The sequence below is a fragment of the Vipera berus genome (genome assembly GCF_964194415.1).
Source record: "Vipera berus genome assembly, chromosome: 3".
Classification (NCBI taxonomy): domain Eukaryota; kingdom Metazoa; phylum Chordata; class Lepidosauria; order Squamata; family Viperidae; genus Vipera; species Vipera berus.
The window spans coordinates 155,937,564-155,954,590 of record NC_138204.1 but is presented as its reverse complement, the minus strand read 5'-3'; the positions used below and the strand labels follow the sequence as shown (position 1 = coordinate 155,954,590).

Here is a 17,027-nt window from a genome sequence, read left to right as displayed (position 1 = left end):
TCCTGTTTCAGCAGGCTGGCCTGGCATGATAGCGTTAATTGGGGTCCCAGTTTGTGTTCATTAGTGTTTCTTATTATTTTTATTGTTCGATCTGTATACCTTCCTTCCTCTGTACACCGCCCCGAGTCCCTCGGGAGAAGGGCGGTTTATAAAAACTAATAAATAAATAAATAAATAAATAAATAAATCTTTGGGACAACTATGACCTGGATGATTGAGAATCTCCATAGACCTTTACTTCTCAGATTACAGGATTGTTGTGGTAAAATACAGAGTGAAGGCAGGATAGAAATCTAAAAAAAATAAAGATGAATCAGTTTAAACCATTTCGGCCACATATATCTTCTTTAAAAAAATGAGAGTTCATCCATGTAATATAGGCACAATTAGTTAATGAAAAGTATAATGCCATTAAAAGTATTTTGCCTTTACTTGTAGATGGTGTTTTAGCACTGAATGCAGAATAATAGTCATCGCTGGCAAATATCAGACTTCTGTAAGTGTGAATCTTTTGGTCTTTTTCAAAAGACACACTGTTTTGGCGCCACATGAGGGATCATGAGCAAAATGACAAGGTATGTATCTCAATTTTGAACAAAATAATGAGAAAATTGATGTAAAAAGTATGCATTTTTTGTTCAATTTCTTCATGAATCAAATTTCAAGATTCCTAATTTTGCAAAATATTTGGTTTATGGAATTTTCTTTCACCTTCCCCCTGTATTTATGAAAAACAGAAAAAAACCTCATTTTATAACAATATTTTATTCCAGTGACAAGCTCTTAGCTATTGTAGAATTCTTTGAGTGTTTTTGTGAGTTAAAAAACATGCCATAAAACCTAAACTTTATTTCGAATGTTTTCACTATAGACAGTTTTTAAAGATTATAAAAACAATGTATTTGTTGTAAAATTTATACTGGAAATTAGAAATCTGAGATTATAGAAAGACAATGTTTTAAAAGGAAATATTTAAAGTTCAGTGGCATTATAAAAAAAAGTTTGATGATAGGGATTGTTTCATTTAGACTTCAGGGTATCTACATGCAAATGGTTTATAAGACATGTTTGTATCTAAACATATATACACAATGTACTGTCAAGAATGACATAATTTCCAAGAGAGTTTAGAATAATTACTTTATATTCCCTCCTTTATAGTCCTATTAAATTTACTTTTCACTTTTCTTTTTTATAAACAGCCTCATCAGTGTGACCAATGTCCAATGTCATTTAATGTTGAGTTCAATCTTACATTACACAAATGTACTCACAATGGGGAAGATCCTATGTGTCCTGTTTGCAACAAAAAATTCTCAAGAGTGGCTAGTCTTAAAGCTCATATTATGCTTCATGAAAAGGAAGAGGTAAATGTATTTATTTTTAAGTATTTGTACAATATGAGCATTTGAAGTTAACGTGTCTATTTTGACATAGTCCTTAAATTGGTTCTTGATATTATTTAAGAAAAGAAGAGTATATATTTTCTAACTTTAATAACCTATTTTTTACTAATTTTTATTTATTCTTAAATAAATTTAATAGTACTTACTTCCAAATAGTATGCATAGATTTTCTTCTGTCTTACATCAAAGCATTTCAGGATCATAATATTATAAACAGAGAAAATATCTGATTTTATGTCAAATACCTTTTGATTTAACCCTAGCTATGTAACTATAGTATGGTTTTTCCCTTTATATACTATAGTTCAGTTGATTCCAATTTGGAATTAAGATTCAAATTTATGTATTACGATTTGCATTTATCTATAACATTGGGTTTGAAAGTATAGTTTTAGCATCAGAGTGGTTATTAGGGGAGCAAAATGCAGCAATTGTTTGCAAATTCACAAATAATGGTAAGATCAGATTGATGATCTTATTTCATATTGACAATTTGTATTTCCCAAACTACATATCTAAAAGCATATTTTTATACATATCTAAGCTGCAAAATGTCATGAAATTCAAGTCTGAAATCAGTATATGATGTTTCATTTAGATACCAATTTCATACTTACCCAAATATCTTAAGTTAGTTTGAAAAATACATCTCTGACCAAAGTATAATTGGGTAAATCATGTGATTTGTTTGATTTTATAAATATATCAGTGCTGTATATATTGTAGTTTTGAGAAGATTTTACAAATTTATAAAATCTGATAATGAACTCCTGCATTTACTCGGGCCTTAGTTTAATATTGGTGAAGGGGTGAGAAAAGATTTGATAAATCCTCAACTTACAAGCACAATTGGAACTGGAATTTTGGTCATAGGTTGTTGTGGTCATAACTTGAGGCATGTAATTAAACTCATTTTTTGGGCCATTTTTATGATAGCTAAGCAAATAATTGTGGTTGTTAAGCAAACTACATGGTCATAAGTACAAATCCACTTTATCCAATGGGCTTTTTTTGCCAGAAAATGGCAAAAAAATATATATTTCAAAATGCAATCACCGTTGGGAATGCTGTGGCACTTATAACTTTGAAGACAGGTTGTAAGTAGAGTGTCATAACTCTGGTCATTAAGCGATTGGTTGTAAGTTGAGGACTACCTCTAAGTCTGTTGGGTTTTCCGATTTTTTAAAAAATTGTTCACTTTCGTACGTGTCATAAAATATACTTCCACATTTCCAGAAAATAATCAAGCTGACATTACCTTTACAGAATCTCATCTGCTCAGAATGCGGAGATGAGTTCACTTTGCAGAGCCAGTTGGCCCTTCATATGGAAGAACATCGGCAAGAGTTGTCTGGAAGCAAAACCCATATCTGTAAAACCTGTAAGAAAGAGGTTGAAACGGCTTCCCAACTAAAGGAACATATGAAAACTCACTACAAAATAAGGTGAAAATCATCGATTCTTTACATATGTTCATAAGTAGGTTAAATGATAATAAAGTGATCTGGTTGACTTACCATACTGTCTCATTCTCAGAAACATGGTTGGATGATTTTTAATAATCCTACAAAAGCCCCAGATTTCATACCTTGTGATTTTCAACATCTTGGGGCAGGGGGAACAGATTTCATACCTGAAATCTACATTGGAGAGTTCATACGCAACAATAGAGCCTTTATTTATTTATTTATTTATTTATTTATTTACTTACTTACTTACTTACTTACTTACTTACTTACTTACTTATTTATTTATTTATTATGAGACTTCTATGCCGCCCTATCTCCCGAAGGACTCAGGGCGGCTAACAACAATAAAATACAAATGAATACAAATATTAAAAAATAAATTGTGTCAAAGTCCCACTAAAACCAATAAAAACATTTAAAATCATAATTAAAAACCCCATTATCATCAGTCCAGGTCGGCCTGTTGGAAAAGATATGTTTTAAGGTCACGGCGAAAGGACCGAAGGTCTGGGGCCATCCAGAGCTCCCAGGGGAGTTGATTTCACCAAGCAGGTGCCCCAACAGAGAAGGCACTCTCCCTGGGGGTCGCCAGCCGACATTGTCTGGCCGACGGCACCCTGAGCGGACAGGGCGATGGGCAAACATTCCTGGCAGCAGACGTTCCTGCAAATATCCTGGGCCTAAGCCATATAGGGCTTTATATGTAAGAACCAGCACCTTGAATCTCACCTGGAGGGCAACTGGTAGCCAATGCAGCTCACGCAGGAGGGGTGTAATATGGGAGTATTAGGATGCTCCCATCACAACCCGCGCGACCACATTCTGCACCAGCTGAAGCCTCCGGGTGATCTTCAAGGGCAGCCCCACGTAGAGAGCATTGCAGTAATCTACCCGGGAGGTGACGAGCACATGAGTGACCGTTTGTAAAGCATAAATGGAGTTCTTAAGAATCCACACTTGATTTTATGTATACCTTAAATGTCAGTAGAATGCAGGAGAAAATTATACGGTACTTCAAATATTGGTTGAAGGCTTATGACTAGCAAGACTAACTCAGAAGAAAAAAAGCTAGATCCATGTAAAAGTATACTTTTTGATAGAGTACTGTTTTTTTAATTAGAGTGACTTTTAGGACTTGAAGCAGCATAAAACCCATCTCAATATACACAGTAATTTCACAATTTGTAATGTATGGCAGTGAAAGTTGGACCATAAAAAAGGCTGAGCGCCAAAGAATTGAGGCCTTTGAACTGTGGTGCTGGAGAAGACTCCTGCGAGTCCCTTGGACTGCAAGGCGATCAAACCGGTCAGTCCTAGAGGAGATCAACCCTGAGGCCAGATCCTGAGGCTAAAACTCAAATACTTTGGCCACCTAATGAGAAGGAAGGACTCACTGGAGAAGAGCCTAATGCTGGGAAAGATTGAGGGCAATAGAAGAAGGGGACGACAGAGAATGAGGTGGCTGGATGGAGTCACTAAAGCAGTAGGCGTGAGCTTAAATGGACTCCAGAAGATAGTAGAGGACAGGAAGGCCTGGAGGAAGGTTGTCCATAGGGTTGCAATGGGTCAGACACAACTTCGCAGCTAACAACAACAACAAAAATTTCACATTGAAATGGTACGGAGTAACCTGATGCTGCTGGTAATGTAGCAAATGTCTGTGGAAGGCTAGCCATGTATGTCCTGTTTGTAAATGGAGAAATCAAGAGGAATTCAGTGTGTGTGTACCCACTGGGCACCCCACTACACACTTCCTTCCATGTAGATGCAGTTCCATTGAGGACCACACGCTGAGTACGGCCTGTCAGCCAGCTATGAATCCATCTGGTGGTGATGCTATCTAACTGTCCAAGTAAATTATATCTACAGCATTCCTCTGGTCCACAAAATTAGTGGCTGACAGGCGTGTGGTCCTCAATGGAACTGTATCTACATGGAAGGAAGTGTGTAGTGGGGTCCCCCAGGGCTCTGTTTTGGGCCCAATGCTCTTCAACATCTTCATCAGCGATTTGGACAAGGGGATAGATAGGGAACTCATCAAATTTGCAGATGACACCAAGCTGGCAGGAATAGCCAATACTCCAGAAGATAGGTTAAAATGCAGGAGGATCTGGACAGACTCGAATACTGGGTGCTATCTAACAAAATGAAATTCAATGGTGAAAAAAGTAAGGTTCTACACTTAGGCAGGAAAAATCAAAAGCACAGGTATAGTATAGGTGGTACCTTGCTCAGTAGTAGTAACTGTGAGAGGGATCTCGGAGTCCTAGTAGACAATCACTTCAATATGAGCCAGCAGTGTGCTGCAGCTGCCAAAAAAGCCAACACAGTGCTAGGCTGCATTAACAGAGGGATAGAATCAAGATCACGTGAAGTACTAATACCACTTTACAACACCTTGGTAAGGCCACACCTGGAATACTGCATCCAGTTTTGGTCACCACGATGTAAAAAAGATGTTGAGACTCTAGAAAGGGTACAGAGAAGAGCAACAAAAATGATTGGGGGACTGGAGGCTAAAACATAGGGAACGGTTGCTGGAATTGGACATGTGTAGTTTAACAAAGAGAAGGGTGAGGGGTGACATGATAGCAGTGTTCCAATATCTCAGGGCCTGCCACAAAGAAGAGGGAGTCAAGCTATTCTCCAAAGCACCTGAAAGCAGGACAAGAAGCAACAGATGGAAACTAGTCAAGGAGAGAAGCAACCTAGAACTAAGGAGAAACTTCCTGACAGTTAGAACAACTAACCAGTGGAACAACCTGCCTCCAGAAGTGGTGAATGCTCCAACACTGGAAGTTTTTAAGAGGAGACTGGACAGCCATTTGCCTGAAATGGTATAGGGTTTCCTGCCTGAGCAGGGGGTTGGACTATATGACCTCCAAGGTTCCTTCCAACTACTACTACTTCTTCTTCTTCTTCTTCTTCTTCTTCTTCTTCTTCTTCTTCTTCTTCTTCTTCTTCTTCTTCTTCTTCTTCTTCTTCTTCTTCTTCTTCTTCTTCTTCTTCTTCTTCTTCTTCTTCTTATTATTATTATTATTATTATTATTATTACTACTATTACTATTATTACTATTAGTATTACTATTAAAAAGTGTATCCTCATGGCAGATTGTGGAGACTTTCTGCCAGGCTCATTCTCATCTATTTTTTAAAATAAAACATCAGTACAAGTTAAAGGCACCTGTTTTAAAGCTTTTTGACTACCTGCTCTATTTTGCTTCCTCTTGCTTAAGTTATCAATGCAGTCTAAGCCAAGCTACCTTTCAGTCAGACTTTGGCAATGTTTTTTCAGATGAAGTCTCCAAGTCTGTCTCCCAGTCAAACGGATGTAGTATTACAGAGGGACTGGGATTTAACATTTTTCAGTTCCTGCCACATTTTTGTGTAATTTGAGGAGGGAGGGGCTGATGACTTTTAAGTGGGGAGATGGGAATGTTCCACCCTCCAAAGGTTTGTACTCCTGTGTTATCCTTATTTTTATTCTTGTAAACCAATATTTAAGCTGGTGAAGTTCAGTATTTTGCTGTGAAATTTCAGAGGGATCATCTCAGGCTTGTTGGCTGGGAATTGCCCATCCTTGATTTCAGTGTTCCATTTCACAAGATACGCAAGTTTTATGTACAAACAAAATAACCCAGTCGGCATAACCAGCCAGCCATAGTCTACCTCTTTACCTGCATTTATATGTGATCTGCTCATATGACTAGGTGATTTACCTCCCCCCCTTTGATGTCAGTATGCATAATGTCACCGTCATCGATGCAAGCAGATAATCTTCCTTTGTCACCAACGTTTGCTCATAATCTCTAGCACTGTTTCCATTCTAGGAGCAGTTGTTGCCAGCATCATGTAACATCTTACATCCTATAATGGCAGGAAGCAGAATTGAGAGTTTGCTATCCCCAGATTTCTGAAGATATATAATGTCCTGCTTATAATCAGCAGCAGAAAATGGAGGATATGTAAAGAATGCAGCAATTTATTTTAGGTAAAGAATGCAGCAATTTATCCTTGGTTGTAGAAAAGTTTTTACTGATGTCCTCAATCAGTAAAAATGTTTCCATAACAAAGGATAAAGAATTTGGAAGTCAAATAACCTCTTAGCATTTATTAGAGTGAGGAGCTGGCAGGAATACATCTTTCAGTTTAAAATGTGAATTTATGAAACTGAGAAAGTTTCCTGTAAAGGTCAGTTGCAATTTAGATACCTTACTTACACTCTTAGGCCCGATTTATGCATTCGCTGGGACAGCATGTCCATTCGTGAGGTAGAGGAACAGCGCAAATTCCTTTCTTACAGCAGGCAGATACTGGTATGTGGACAAACAGTGTCCATGTGGAGCCCAGATGCTCAGTGGATTATTATGTGTGGTCTCCTCTACCTACATTTCCCTCCTTTTCTGTGTGTGAAAAATTGGCTGAGAACCTGTCCCACCTTTTCATGTAACAAATTCCCTACTCTTTATCTCAGATACTGTAGACAGCATTTCTTCTTTCTATGAAGCACTAACAGTGTGTCTCAGTCCAGTCCCACTGCATGTATTTCAACAAGGACGGCAGCTTGATTTGAAGACATATCGATGTATTAATCATGTTAATTTTCATTGATTAATCAGCTAATTTATTGGATAATTGTGCATTTTTTTTGCTAATGCCCATGTGTCAGATGCATAATCTTAGTAAACGTGCTCCATATAAAAATTCCTATTTTAATATGGTGTTTGTTATCTGCATTTTCTTTTTATTACATTAGAACACCTTTTTGATCAAATACAAATGTAACTGCAGTCCTAAATAGTCCAAGCTTTCTGGACATTGGTAGAAAAAAAAGAATTAGACTTAAGATGATCACTGTTTTGGCACTAATTTGTTGCTCTTTTGTTACCAGTATCACGTATAATGCTTATTAAAATAAAATATTTGGTGCATAATCGTGATTATATAATATTACTAGCAAGGCACCTATTTTACTGTATATCTGAACAAAATAATGGTAATTTTGTATATTGTTAATAGTGAAACAAGAAGAAAACTAGTTTACTTTAAGATCTGGTGATGATTATATGGTTAAAATAATGTTGATGTTTCATTTTTTTTAATGTTCATAGGGTATCAAATACCAGGTCATATAATAGAAATATTGACCGAAGTGGGTTTACATATTCATGTCCACATTGTGGAAAGACTTTCCAGAAACCAAGTCAGTTAACACGACATGTTCGAATACACACAGGTAAGGTGAACATATGCATCAAGCATATATTTGAATTTGTTGGTAGCCCTATGAAATCCCTTTTTTTTTTTTGCTTTGTGTGTATGCTTAGGGTAATTCGATTTTTTTAAAGAAATCATGTAATGCCCTGCTAATTCTTTATAAAAAAGCATAAAAATGATCTGGCACAAATTTTATTTAAAAAACGTAAATATCCACATCTTACCACTGAGTTATCCTTAGAACAGTTGAGGATTATATGAGTGCGCTACATTTCCCCCTTCACTGAATGTAAACCTCTGAAGTAATGAGCCCCATCTGTTTGTGGAAATCTTCTGTGGTCAAGATTATCCTATATGGAGAGCTCACAGGAATATAAAAGAGACTTTCCACTACAGATGTTCATTTTCATTATTGAGAGAATGGGGCAATGGGAATTTTGTCTACAGCAGTCTTTGGTTTTGTCTGCTTCAGACAAGAAAACTTCTTGTGCAAGAAATCAGCACTTCAGTTTTCAAAATTGTAAATATATTGTATACTGTGACAAGTATAACATACATTTGAACCAATGCAGTAATTGTTAGGGTTTGTGGTGAATTTACTTTTTGAATTTATCAGTAAAGATACCCCCAAAAAGTTTTCATTCCTACAAATCTTTGACAATCATTTTTTGCCCTTTCCCCCCCATATTTTAATGAAATTTTGTAATAGTACAGTAAGACTTTTTAGATGAATATTAATTAAAGGATAAGAAAAAAATGAAAAATCTTAGTCATCACAAAAAATCCAGCCCTTGGGGAAAAAAATATCAGAAAATAATTAATTAGCTTCTCAGCAAATTCCAGATTGCTGAATTTTTCCATATATGTCCTGAACAGCTCTGTGCAAATCATATCTATCTGTTTGCATAGGGATTGCATTCAAAGGATTTCAAGGTATAAAACTCCATGCACCAAGGGGGAGGCAGGGTGCCTGATATGTGTCTCCAACCCATAAGTTCCCATCAAAGAAAAAAGTGTCAGGCAAATTTAAAGTTAATTTGTTGGTATAAACAGGGCTTTTTTTTCTCATAGAACGCTCAGAACAGCATTCCGGCACTTTTTTTTTTTTTTTAAAGAAAAAGCTCCCTCTATTGGCTTTAGGAGTAGGCAATCTTGGCTCTTTTTTATGACTCATGGACTTCAACTCCCAGAAATCCTGAGCCAGCCATGCTGAGGGGAAAGACAGAGGTTTCCAAGCTGAGCCATGCTGGCTCAGGAATTCTGGGAGTTGAAGTCTTTGAGTCATAAAAGAGCCAAGGTTGCCTATCCTGCACTAGAGGAGGACATTAAAATTATTTACAAGGTTACTTCTTTAGAAACTAAACTTTTAGAATCTAAAACAGCTAATTCAAAAAAGCCAACAGGAAAGAACCTCACATTTTTCATCTGCTTCTGTCTTTTGGAAGGTAAAATTGTAAGCTTGTAAGCCGCCCTGAGTCTTCGGAGAAGGGCGGGATATAAATGGAATTAAAATAATAAAATAAAATAAAATAAAATTAGATAACAAAATAATCTATTTCTTAATAATCTATTTCTTTCATCTCTGCAATGAAAGCAATAAAAGTAAAAGGAAAGAAATGAGAAACATTTTTCTCAATGTAATATGTCTAATTTAGCTGATGCTAGAAAAAAATAGTATCTTTTGTACACTCTTGAAAACTATTTTGAATCTATAACCATCTATTACAACTAAACCACTTTAAATTAAACAATTCTTAAGAATGAAATATTCTTGATTTGGACTTTACTTTTACTGTTTGGACTGTTGTGTGTTTTGAAAAATAGATTATTTAGAATCTAGTTATGTTGCACTTCAGTCTTTAAATAATTAACCCAGTATATACATAACAATATATGATGTTTTTCATGGTGAACTTAATATCAATAACATCATTTATTAAAAAGGCTAAAATAATTTCTGGTGGTATTATCTGTACATTAAAATTTTGTTTAGTCACAATCTTTCACTTTTCACATTCTGAACAAGCAGTGGTCATGTATCCTAGCAAAAGATGTTACATATGTGCATAAGCGTAGTCAGTAGCATATGCCTTTTTAAAAATATCAGACATGCAAAGAAACAAAAATAAGTCCAAAATATCTGTATTACATCCAGAAATGCCAACTTTGCAACCAATATTTCTCATCCATAACTATGACACCCTAAGGCAGGGGTCGGCAACCTAAAAAAGGAAAAGAGCCACCGGGAACCGGTTCCATCACAAATTAAAAAAACTGGGAGCCGCGTGCGTGTATCCATGCACGCGCATGCGCAATAAACATTTTGCGCATGCACAAAAGGTTTTTTGCGCATGCGCGGACGCACACGGTTGCCATTTTTTTTAAAAGTGAGATGGAACCGGTTCCCGGTTGCCCGACGGCGACGGCCCGTCTGCAAAGCTGCCGCTTTCGGCAGCTTTGCAGACGGGCCGCGGCAGCTTCCTCAAAGAGCGACGCCACGGCCCGTTCGCGCGGAGGTACGCGCGTACCTCTCCAAAGGTTTGGGGAGGTGCGCGCGCAGCTCCGCCCATTCGGGGAGGTGCGCGCGCACCTCTCCAAACGGGCGGTGCCACTCTCCATTTGGAGAGGTGCGCGCGCACCACTGCCCGTTCGAAGAGGTGCGCGCGCACCGGGCGGCTGGGAGGCGCAGGAGACGGCTCAAAGAGCCGCATGCGGCTCCGGAGCTGCGGGTTGCCGACCCGTGCCCTAAGGATACCTGCATATATGCAAATGCTTCTCTAGGATCAGTAACGCAGCAGGGATTGCTTTTTCCTTCCAGTAACAGATTGCTGGGAAATACCAAACATGGCCTTGAAAATTCCAATGTTTGTTACAATTTTTTCTGGATGTGGTTGGAAAGAGGCTGTTTGGTGCCAGAGACCACTGCTACGAGGAACACAGCTCTGGGTCGGGGTTCGGAGCAGCTCCGGGTGGGGGCTCAGCATGGGCTGCGGCGTGGCAACTGCGGGGAGGAGAATCCCCACGGTGGCTGTAGGGAGGGGAATCCCCGCGGCATGTGGCTCTGAGCCGCAGGGGCGGGGGTGCAAAGGACGGGCGGACGCCGTGGCAAGACACTGGCATCGCTCCCAGTGACAGCACCTCTGAGTTCCGGCACCTTTTTTTTTTTTTTAGAAAAAAAGCAGTCGGTATAAATCTGGACAATTTTGCATCTATCAATAGCCACTAATAGGGCATAAATTAGGGATAAATGTGTTGAGTTTGTAGCTTAAATAATTGTATATTGTTTTAACTATGCAGACTTTAGAATTTTCTTTTTTCCATTTCCCTAATGCTGCTTTATTGATGAGAAAGTATTTCTTTGTTTGATGTGTGTGTTGTTTTTAGGTGAAAGGCCATTTAAGTGTAGTGAATGTGGAAAAGCTTTTAATCAGAAAGGTGCATTGCAAACCCATATGATCAAACACACTGGTGAAAAACCGCATCCTTGTGCCTTTTGCCCTGCAGCCTTTTCTCAGAAAGGCAACCTTCAATCACACGTTCAAAGAGTACACTCAGAGGTAAGTCTGATTTTTTTTGTTTTAATTTTGTTACTAACATTCTGTATTTCCAGAATTTTTCAAGCAACCACAATTTTCCACAATTTGCTACTCATTTGAATTTTATACTACGTTCTTTCATTTTCCGTACATAAAAAGGATGCTTCTGGGGAAAACAAACAAATATACCATAATTAAATTAAGGTGAAATCAGGAAGAAATGTTCTTTGTTACAATAAAACTTTCCTTATTTGGGGTCGATGGCTGTCCATTAAATCCAAAAGCCCAATGTTCTTGTTTGTACAATCTTTGTATCATTACATAACTGATGTTTTATAGATTTTGTGTCAATTTCTATAATTTTTATTATGCAATATGTATTTGGACATTATTTTAGAAATGAAATCTGAACACAAGTTTAATCTATTACATCCAAATTCTGCTTAATGAAGGTCCATCAAGTCAAGGTTTCACTGTATAAATAGTCCTTGTTTAGTGACTGCCTTGTTCTGTGACCATTTGCAGTTACGATAGGGATAAAGAAGTAACTTTGCAACCAGTCCTCAAATTTATGACCTTCTTAAGTCTATCTGAACTGAAAGCTGAAGTAAGATCATAAGCGCAGTTATGGTTTCATTTAACGACTGCTTTGCTTATTGACCAAGCTGCAGGTCCCAATTGTAGTCGCTAAATGAGGGCTAGCTGTACATTATTATGGAATTTCCCTATATCTTTCTTGTCTCTTGTTGCAATGTATCTTCCTTGGGTACTTCTACATATAGTCAGGTAAATGAAGAGTTTGCTTGATGGAAAGCCTACTGCATCATTTTCTATTTATGCTATTATGTAGCATGTATCCCAAAGAGCTTGCAATATGATGCCTGGGCTAATGCCTCCTTAAGTAACACCAGCTGCCTGCAATTAGTGCAGGTTCGCATCCCACCAGGCTCAAGGTTGACTCAGCCTTCCATCCTTCCGAGGTAGGTAAAATGAGGACCCAGATTGTTGGGGGCAATAAGCTGACTTTGTAATAATGCCGCTTGGGGGGGGGCGAAAGCCCTAATAAGCAGGCATATATATAGAATGAAGGCTACTGCTAAGCTTGTAAGCTGCCCTGAATCTTCGGAGAAGGGCGGGATATAAATGGAATTAAAATTTAAAAAAAAATAAAAAAAAATTGGACCCTGATTTTTTCCATTCTCATGATAAAACTTTTTCTGCTGTATGCTGACTGCTATATCTCAGATAAATGAGATATAGATACTCCATATAGTAGATACTGCAGCACTGAAACTAGCCTTCTGTTCCATGCAGTATGCTTTTTCAAACCTCTCTGTTTTTGATATTCCTAGAGATGTTTAAGAATGACAGAGAAGTTTTATTACATAGGATTGATTTTATTTAAATTATTTTCAGAATAAAACCAATTACAATAAAATAGTGTATATTAAGTACCCATGTAATAATGTATGTAATATTTTTTGCATATAAGAATACATGTGGTGACATATATTCTTTTTGTTTCTGAAGGTAAAGAATGGCCCTATGTATAATTGTACAGAGTGTAGTTGTATTTTCAAAAGTTTAGGCAGCTTAAATACTCATATCAGCAAGATGCATATGAGCTCCACACAAAACACAACAAACTCTACTACAGAAACAGCTCATATTACAACGGTAACATTTATATTCTGATATCTTGCATTATAGTGTGTGCTTGTGCATGTATGAAATGTATGCCTTGTATGTCTTGGTAGAACAAAATTCACAAAGAAATGAATTGTTTTGCAAGAACGCAGGGCTGTCATTTATAAATGTACAGAAATGTTGTTATTCTTTTACTTAAAAAATCTTTCACTGATTGTTGAAGCGACATATACCTTCAAAGTGGCGAGGAGAGGGGAGTGAGAAAATATTTCTGTAAACTTTTGTAGTATTTTAATGCAGTTTCAAACTTTCTTTTTTTAATCTAATGAAAAGTAAAAAAATGAACCTGCTAGATAATAGTTATTCCTCATGTCCACAATAGGCTTTTTTCATAATAGAGAAATTATTCACTTTTCTTGATATTACTCATAAATGTTTTTACAAAGCAGAGTTTTTAGAGCATCTAGAGCATTTTCTCTTACTTAAAACCATCTTATGACCCAGTAAATGTTTGCAGAACATGTAAAATGCAGTCTAGCAGTCTGATAATTTTTTCATGTGTCACTAGCAGTTTTCATCAGGACATAGAAAAAAGCAAACATAAATGTTCTTAGTATTTTTTTTGACCAGAAGTAGAGACACTTGAAGGGACGCGGTGGCTCAGTGAGTTAGGACGCTGAGCTTGTCGATCAGAAGGTCGGCAGTTTGGCGGGTCGAATCCCGAGTGCCACGTAACAGAGTGAGCGCCTGTTACTCGTCCCAGCTTCTGCCAACCTAGCAGTTCGAAAGCACGTAAAAATGCAAGTAGAAAAATAGGGACCACTACGGTGGGAAGGTAACAGCGTTCCGTGCGCCTTTGGCGTCTAGTCATGCCGGCCACATGACCACGGAGACGTCCTCGGACAGTGCGCTGGCTCTTTGGCTTTGAAACGGAGACGAGCACCGGCCCCTAGAGTCGGAAACGACTAGCACACGTGCTGGGGAACCTTTACCTTTACCTTTAGAGACACTTGAAAAAAATCATTTGAGTTTTCAAAAAAAAAGGCATTTATTAGTCATGTCTTAAAGAAGTGTATGTTAATGATTTTTCATCCTTTAACGAATACTCAGTAATTTCAGTGCATAAATTCTCTAGAATTATGTATTTTGTATCAGGATTTTAACAGGATTAGCCTAATGTAGTCCTAAATGGAACTAGTTCTTTATTACTTTACCATGTTTTGTTTTGAAAAGTAGATTTATATATATTTTTATCTTAAAATAGGATTCAGTGGCTCAGCCATTGACATTAGCAACAGTTAATTTACTGCATCCTGTTGACAATAAATGGAAAAATGTAAGTATTCCGCTTCTAACCTTAATGAGGTGTTATTACTGTTGTAAAACCTCATATGGGACTCATTGCAGAAATTTTTATATATTTCATGTATTCCACATAATTGTCTCAGGGTGTTACAGTTAATCTTGAGAGATTTTAAAGAATTTTATGATATTATTTCTTGAATTTGCTGTTACCAAATAAGGATAATCTTGTGCCGCTTGCAGGAATGCTGAGTGATCTACTAATCCTCATAACCAGAGAATATATTGAGCATTCTTGCATTGCAATTTGGCAGCAAAGAGGAGATTAGCATGGCTATTCCTGACATTGCTGGGTGCCTATTTTTTTAAAAAAAGAGTCAAATGCAATCCAGTAGAAGACAAACACTGCCAAAATAGTGTTCAGAAAATGTCTGTGGACTTCAGATGTAATAGCCCATATGAATACCAAAAATTCCAGAAAGGCCAGAAACGGATTATCTAACAGACACCATTGGAATCTGCAAGGAATAAAATGATCCTGAAAAATAACCTAAAATTAGACATGAAATCAGTAGTATTTGTAGCTTACAAGATGATTAAATGTATTATATACTGTATATCTGAGATTTTTTTTAACTCTTGGCTTTTCTGCTTTTACTTTTTTACAAAGTACCCTATAAGGTTAATACAGTTAAAATGTGAAGCTGAATAAATTACAGGGTAGCTGTTAAAGTAACGCATTAGGGAACTTCTAATCAGCCCATTTAGAATATATTTTTAAAGTAATAGGTAGGAAGGTTGTTGCAGATAATTAACTGTTGTGGAATATTAACAAATCACGAACAATGCGCTCAGAGGCAGTTCAGCAAAAGAGCACTTATAGCAGCATTCTGTAGAACCTGGAGTTCCTGAACTGTCTACAAAACCAGAAAGTATGGTGGTTACAGGAAATCTTAAAAATTATGAACCTGCTATTCCAAGGGAAGTAAATTTGTTCACTTATTAATCAATTTGTGTGCTTACAATTCCATTCCAGCTCATGGCATTTAACAATTAGGTATTTTTATTAAAGCACCAGAACAATAAGAACTAGTTGTTCTATTGGCAGAGAATTATGTTTCTGGTTGCTTGCTATTTATATATGTTACTGGGGTTTTTTTTACACCACTCAGCTCAAAAGATTCAGTGGCTTATACTCCTCATTATACTAAGTAGTATGTATAGTAAGAGTTTAAAAGAATACGTAAAGCAAAAGCAAAGAAAACAATAATATCACTTTTTTAAAAATTTAGGTTATACATGCCGGCCATCACTGATTTGATACTGATTTATAAGCCTTGCTGTTTTAGACATGGACAAGAATTTTTATTGCTAATAATTGTTCAGCCTTAACAGTATCCCCACAAATATTTATAATAGAATGAGCCTAAAGTTACAATGCACTAGAATTGTTGCATTTCATAAAATATATTCTCACAGCAGAGCACAAATCAAGCCTCCTACTATCTTTTCAAAGTTATTAGATTACATGGTTTATAAGAATACACGTGCCTTTCTTGATTTTGTTATGCAGTAAAGCTCCAGTTAATGAACTGGATTTTTTTTTGTAATTAATTCCCGCCTATATGCTTTTTTTTGGTCTCTGTCTCTGTGAAAAATGTCATGTTTGTGAAACGTTTGAATTTAACATTGCCGAAGTAGTGCCACGGTAAAGTAAAATTAACTTTTTGTCCAGCTTTGAAATATTGTTCCTTGCTTGCTGTTGGGTTATTAAACAGTATGGTGCAATTTCATTTAAAAATAGCGGTTTAATTTCAAATGTCCTATGTGTTCTATAATACCTAAAATGTGTTTGCAAATCACATTTGTATACTCACAAATGACTTATCCACAGGCAGAAAATCCAATAACTCCATCTGCAGGACATCAAGGCCAGCAATCAGTAACTGATGTCATTCAACAACTCCTTGAATTGTCAGAGCCAGTGGAAAATAATCAGTCCCAGCCATCTAGTCAGCAACTCAGTATGGCTGTGGGAATCAGCAGAGATATTTTGCAGGTAGGATAACCTGTTTGGAACGGTCACCTTTTCTTTTAACATATTGCAGTCTCCTTACTCGGAGCAAAGGAATAATCAAAGCATCTCAGACTAATTTCTTGTGTGGATTCAAGGAATGCTTGAATCTATGGAGATTCTCAATCATCCAGATCATGGTTGCCCCACAGGTGTTTTTTCCAAAAGGAAACTGGACTTTCTTGTTTGTTTGTTTTTTTTTCAGTTCTGAAGAAGCTTCTTGGATGAGAAGTTAATTGTTTTTAAGGGGAAAAAAAACCAAAAAAATTGAGTTGCTCTTTGGAAAAAGCACCTTTGGGATTTTGGAAGAGGTGCTTGAAAGTCAGACTGCTCCTGGTGGCTGAAAACAGGACTATGTGCTGATTGTGATTGTTTT

At 37.0% G+C, this 17,027-nt stretch overlaps 1 protein-coding gene across 1 annotated transcript in view; it reads left to right on the top strand.

Annotated features, from left to right (window-relative positions):
- Positions 1 to 533: 533 nt before the first annotated feature.
- The window catches only part of ZNF236 (zinc finger protein 236), a 60,617-nt gene continuing 44,123 nt past the window's right edge, over positions 534 to 17,027 (top strand). Inside the window, exons 1-8 of the mRNA XM_081325994.1 lie at positions 534 to 575; positions 1,203 to 1,367; positions 2,673 to 2,851; positions 7,987 to 8,111; positions 11,477 to 11,649; positions 13,159 to 13,305; positions 14,540 to 14,611; positions 16,472 to 16,636. Coding sequence (XP_081182120.1) covers positions 549 to 575; positions 1,203 to 1,367; positions 2,673 to 2,851; positions 7,987 to 8,111; positions 11,477 to 11,649; positions 13,159 to 13,305; positions 14,540 to 14,611; positions 16,472 to 16,636 — 1,053 coding nt within the window. The 5' untranslated portion in view covers positions 534 to 548. The remainder of the gene's footprint in view (positions 576 to 1,202; positions 1,368 to 2,672; positions 2,852 to 7,986; positions 8,112 to 11,476; positions 11,650 to 13,158; positions 13,306 to 14,539; positions 14,612 to 16,471; positions 16,637 to 17,027) is intronic.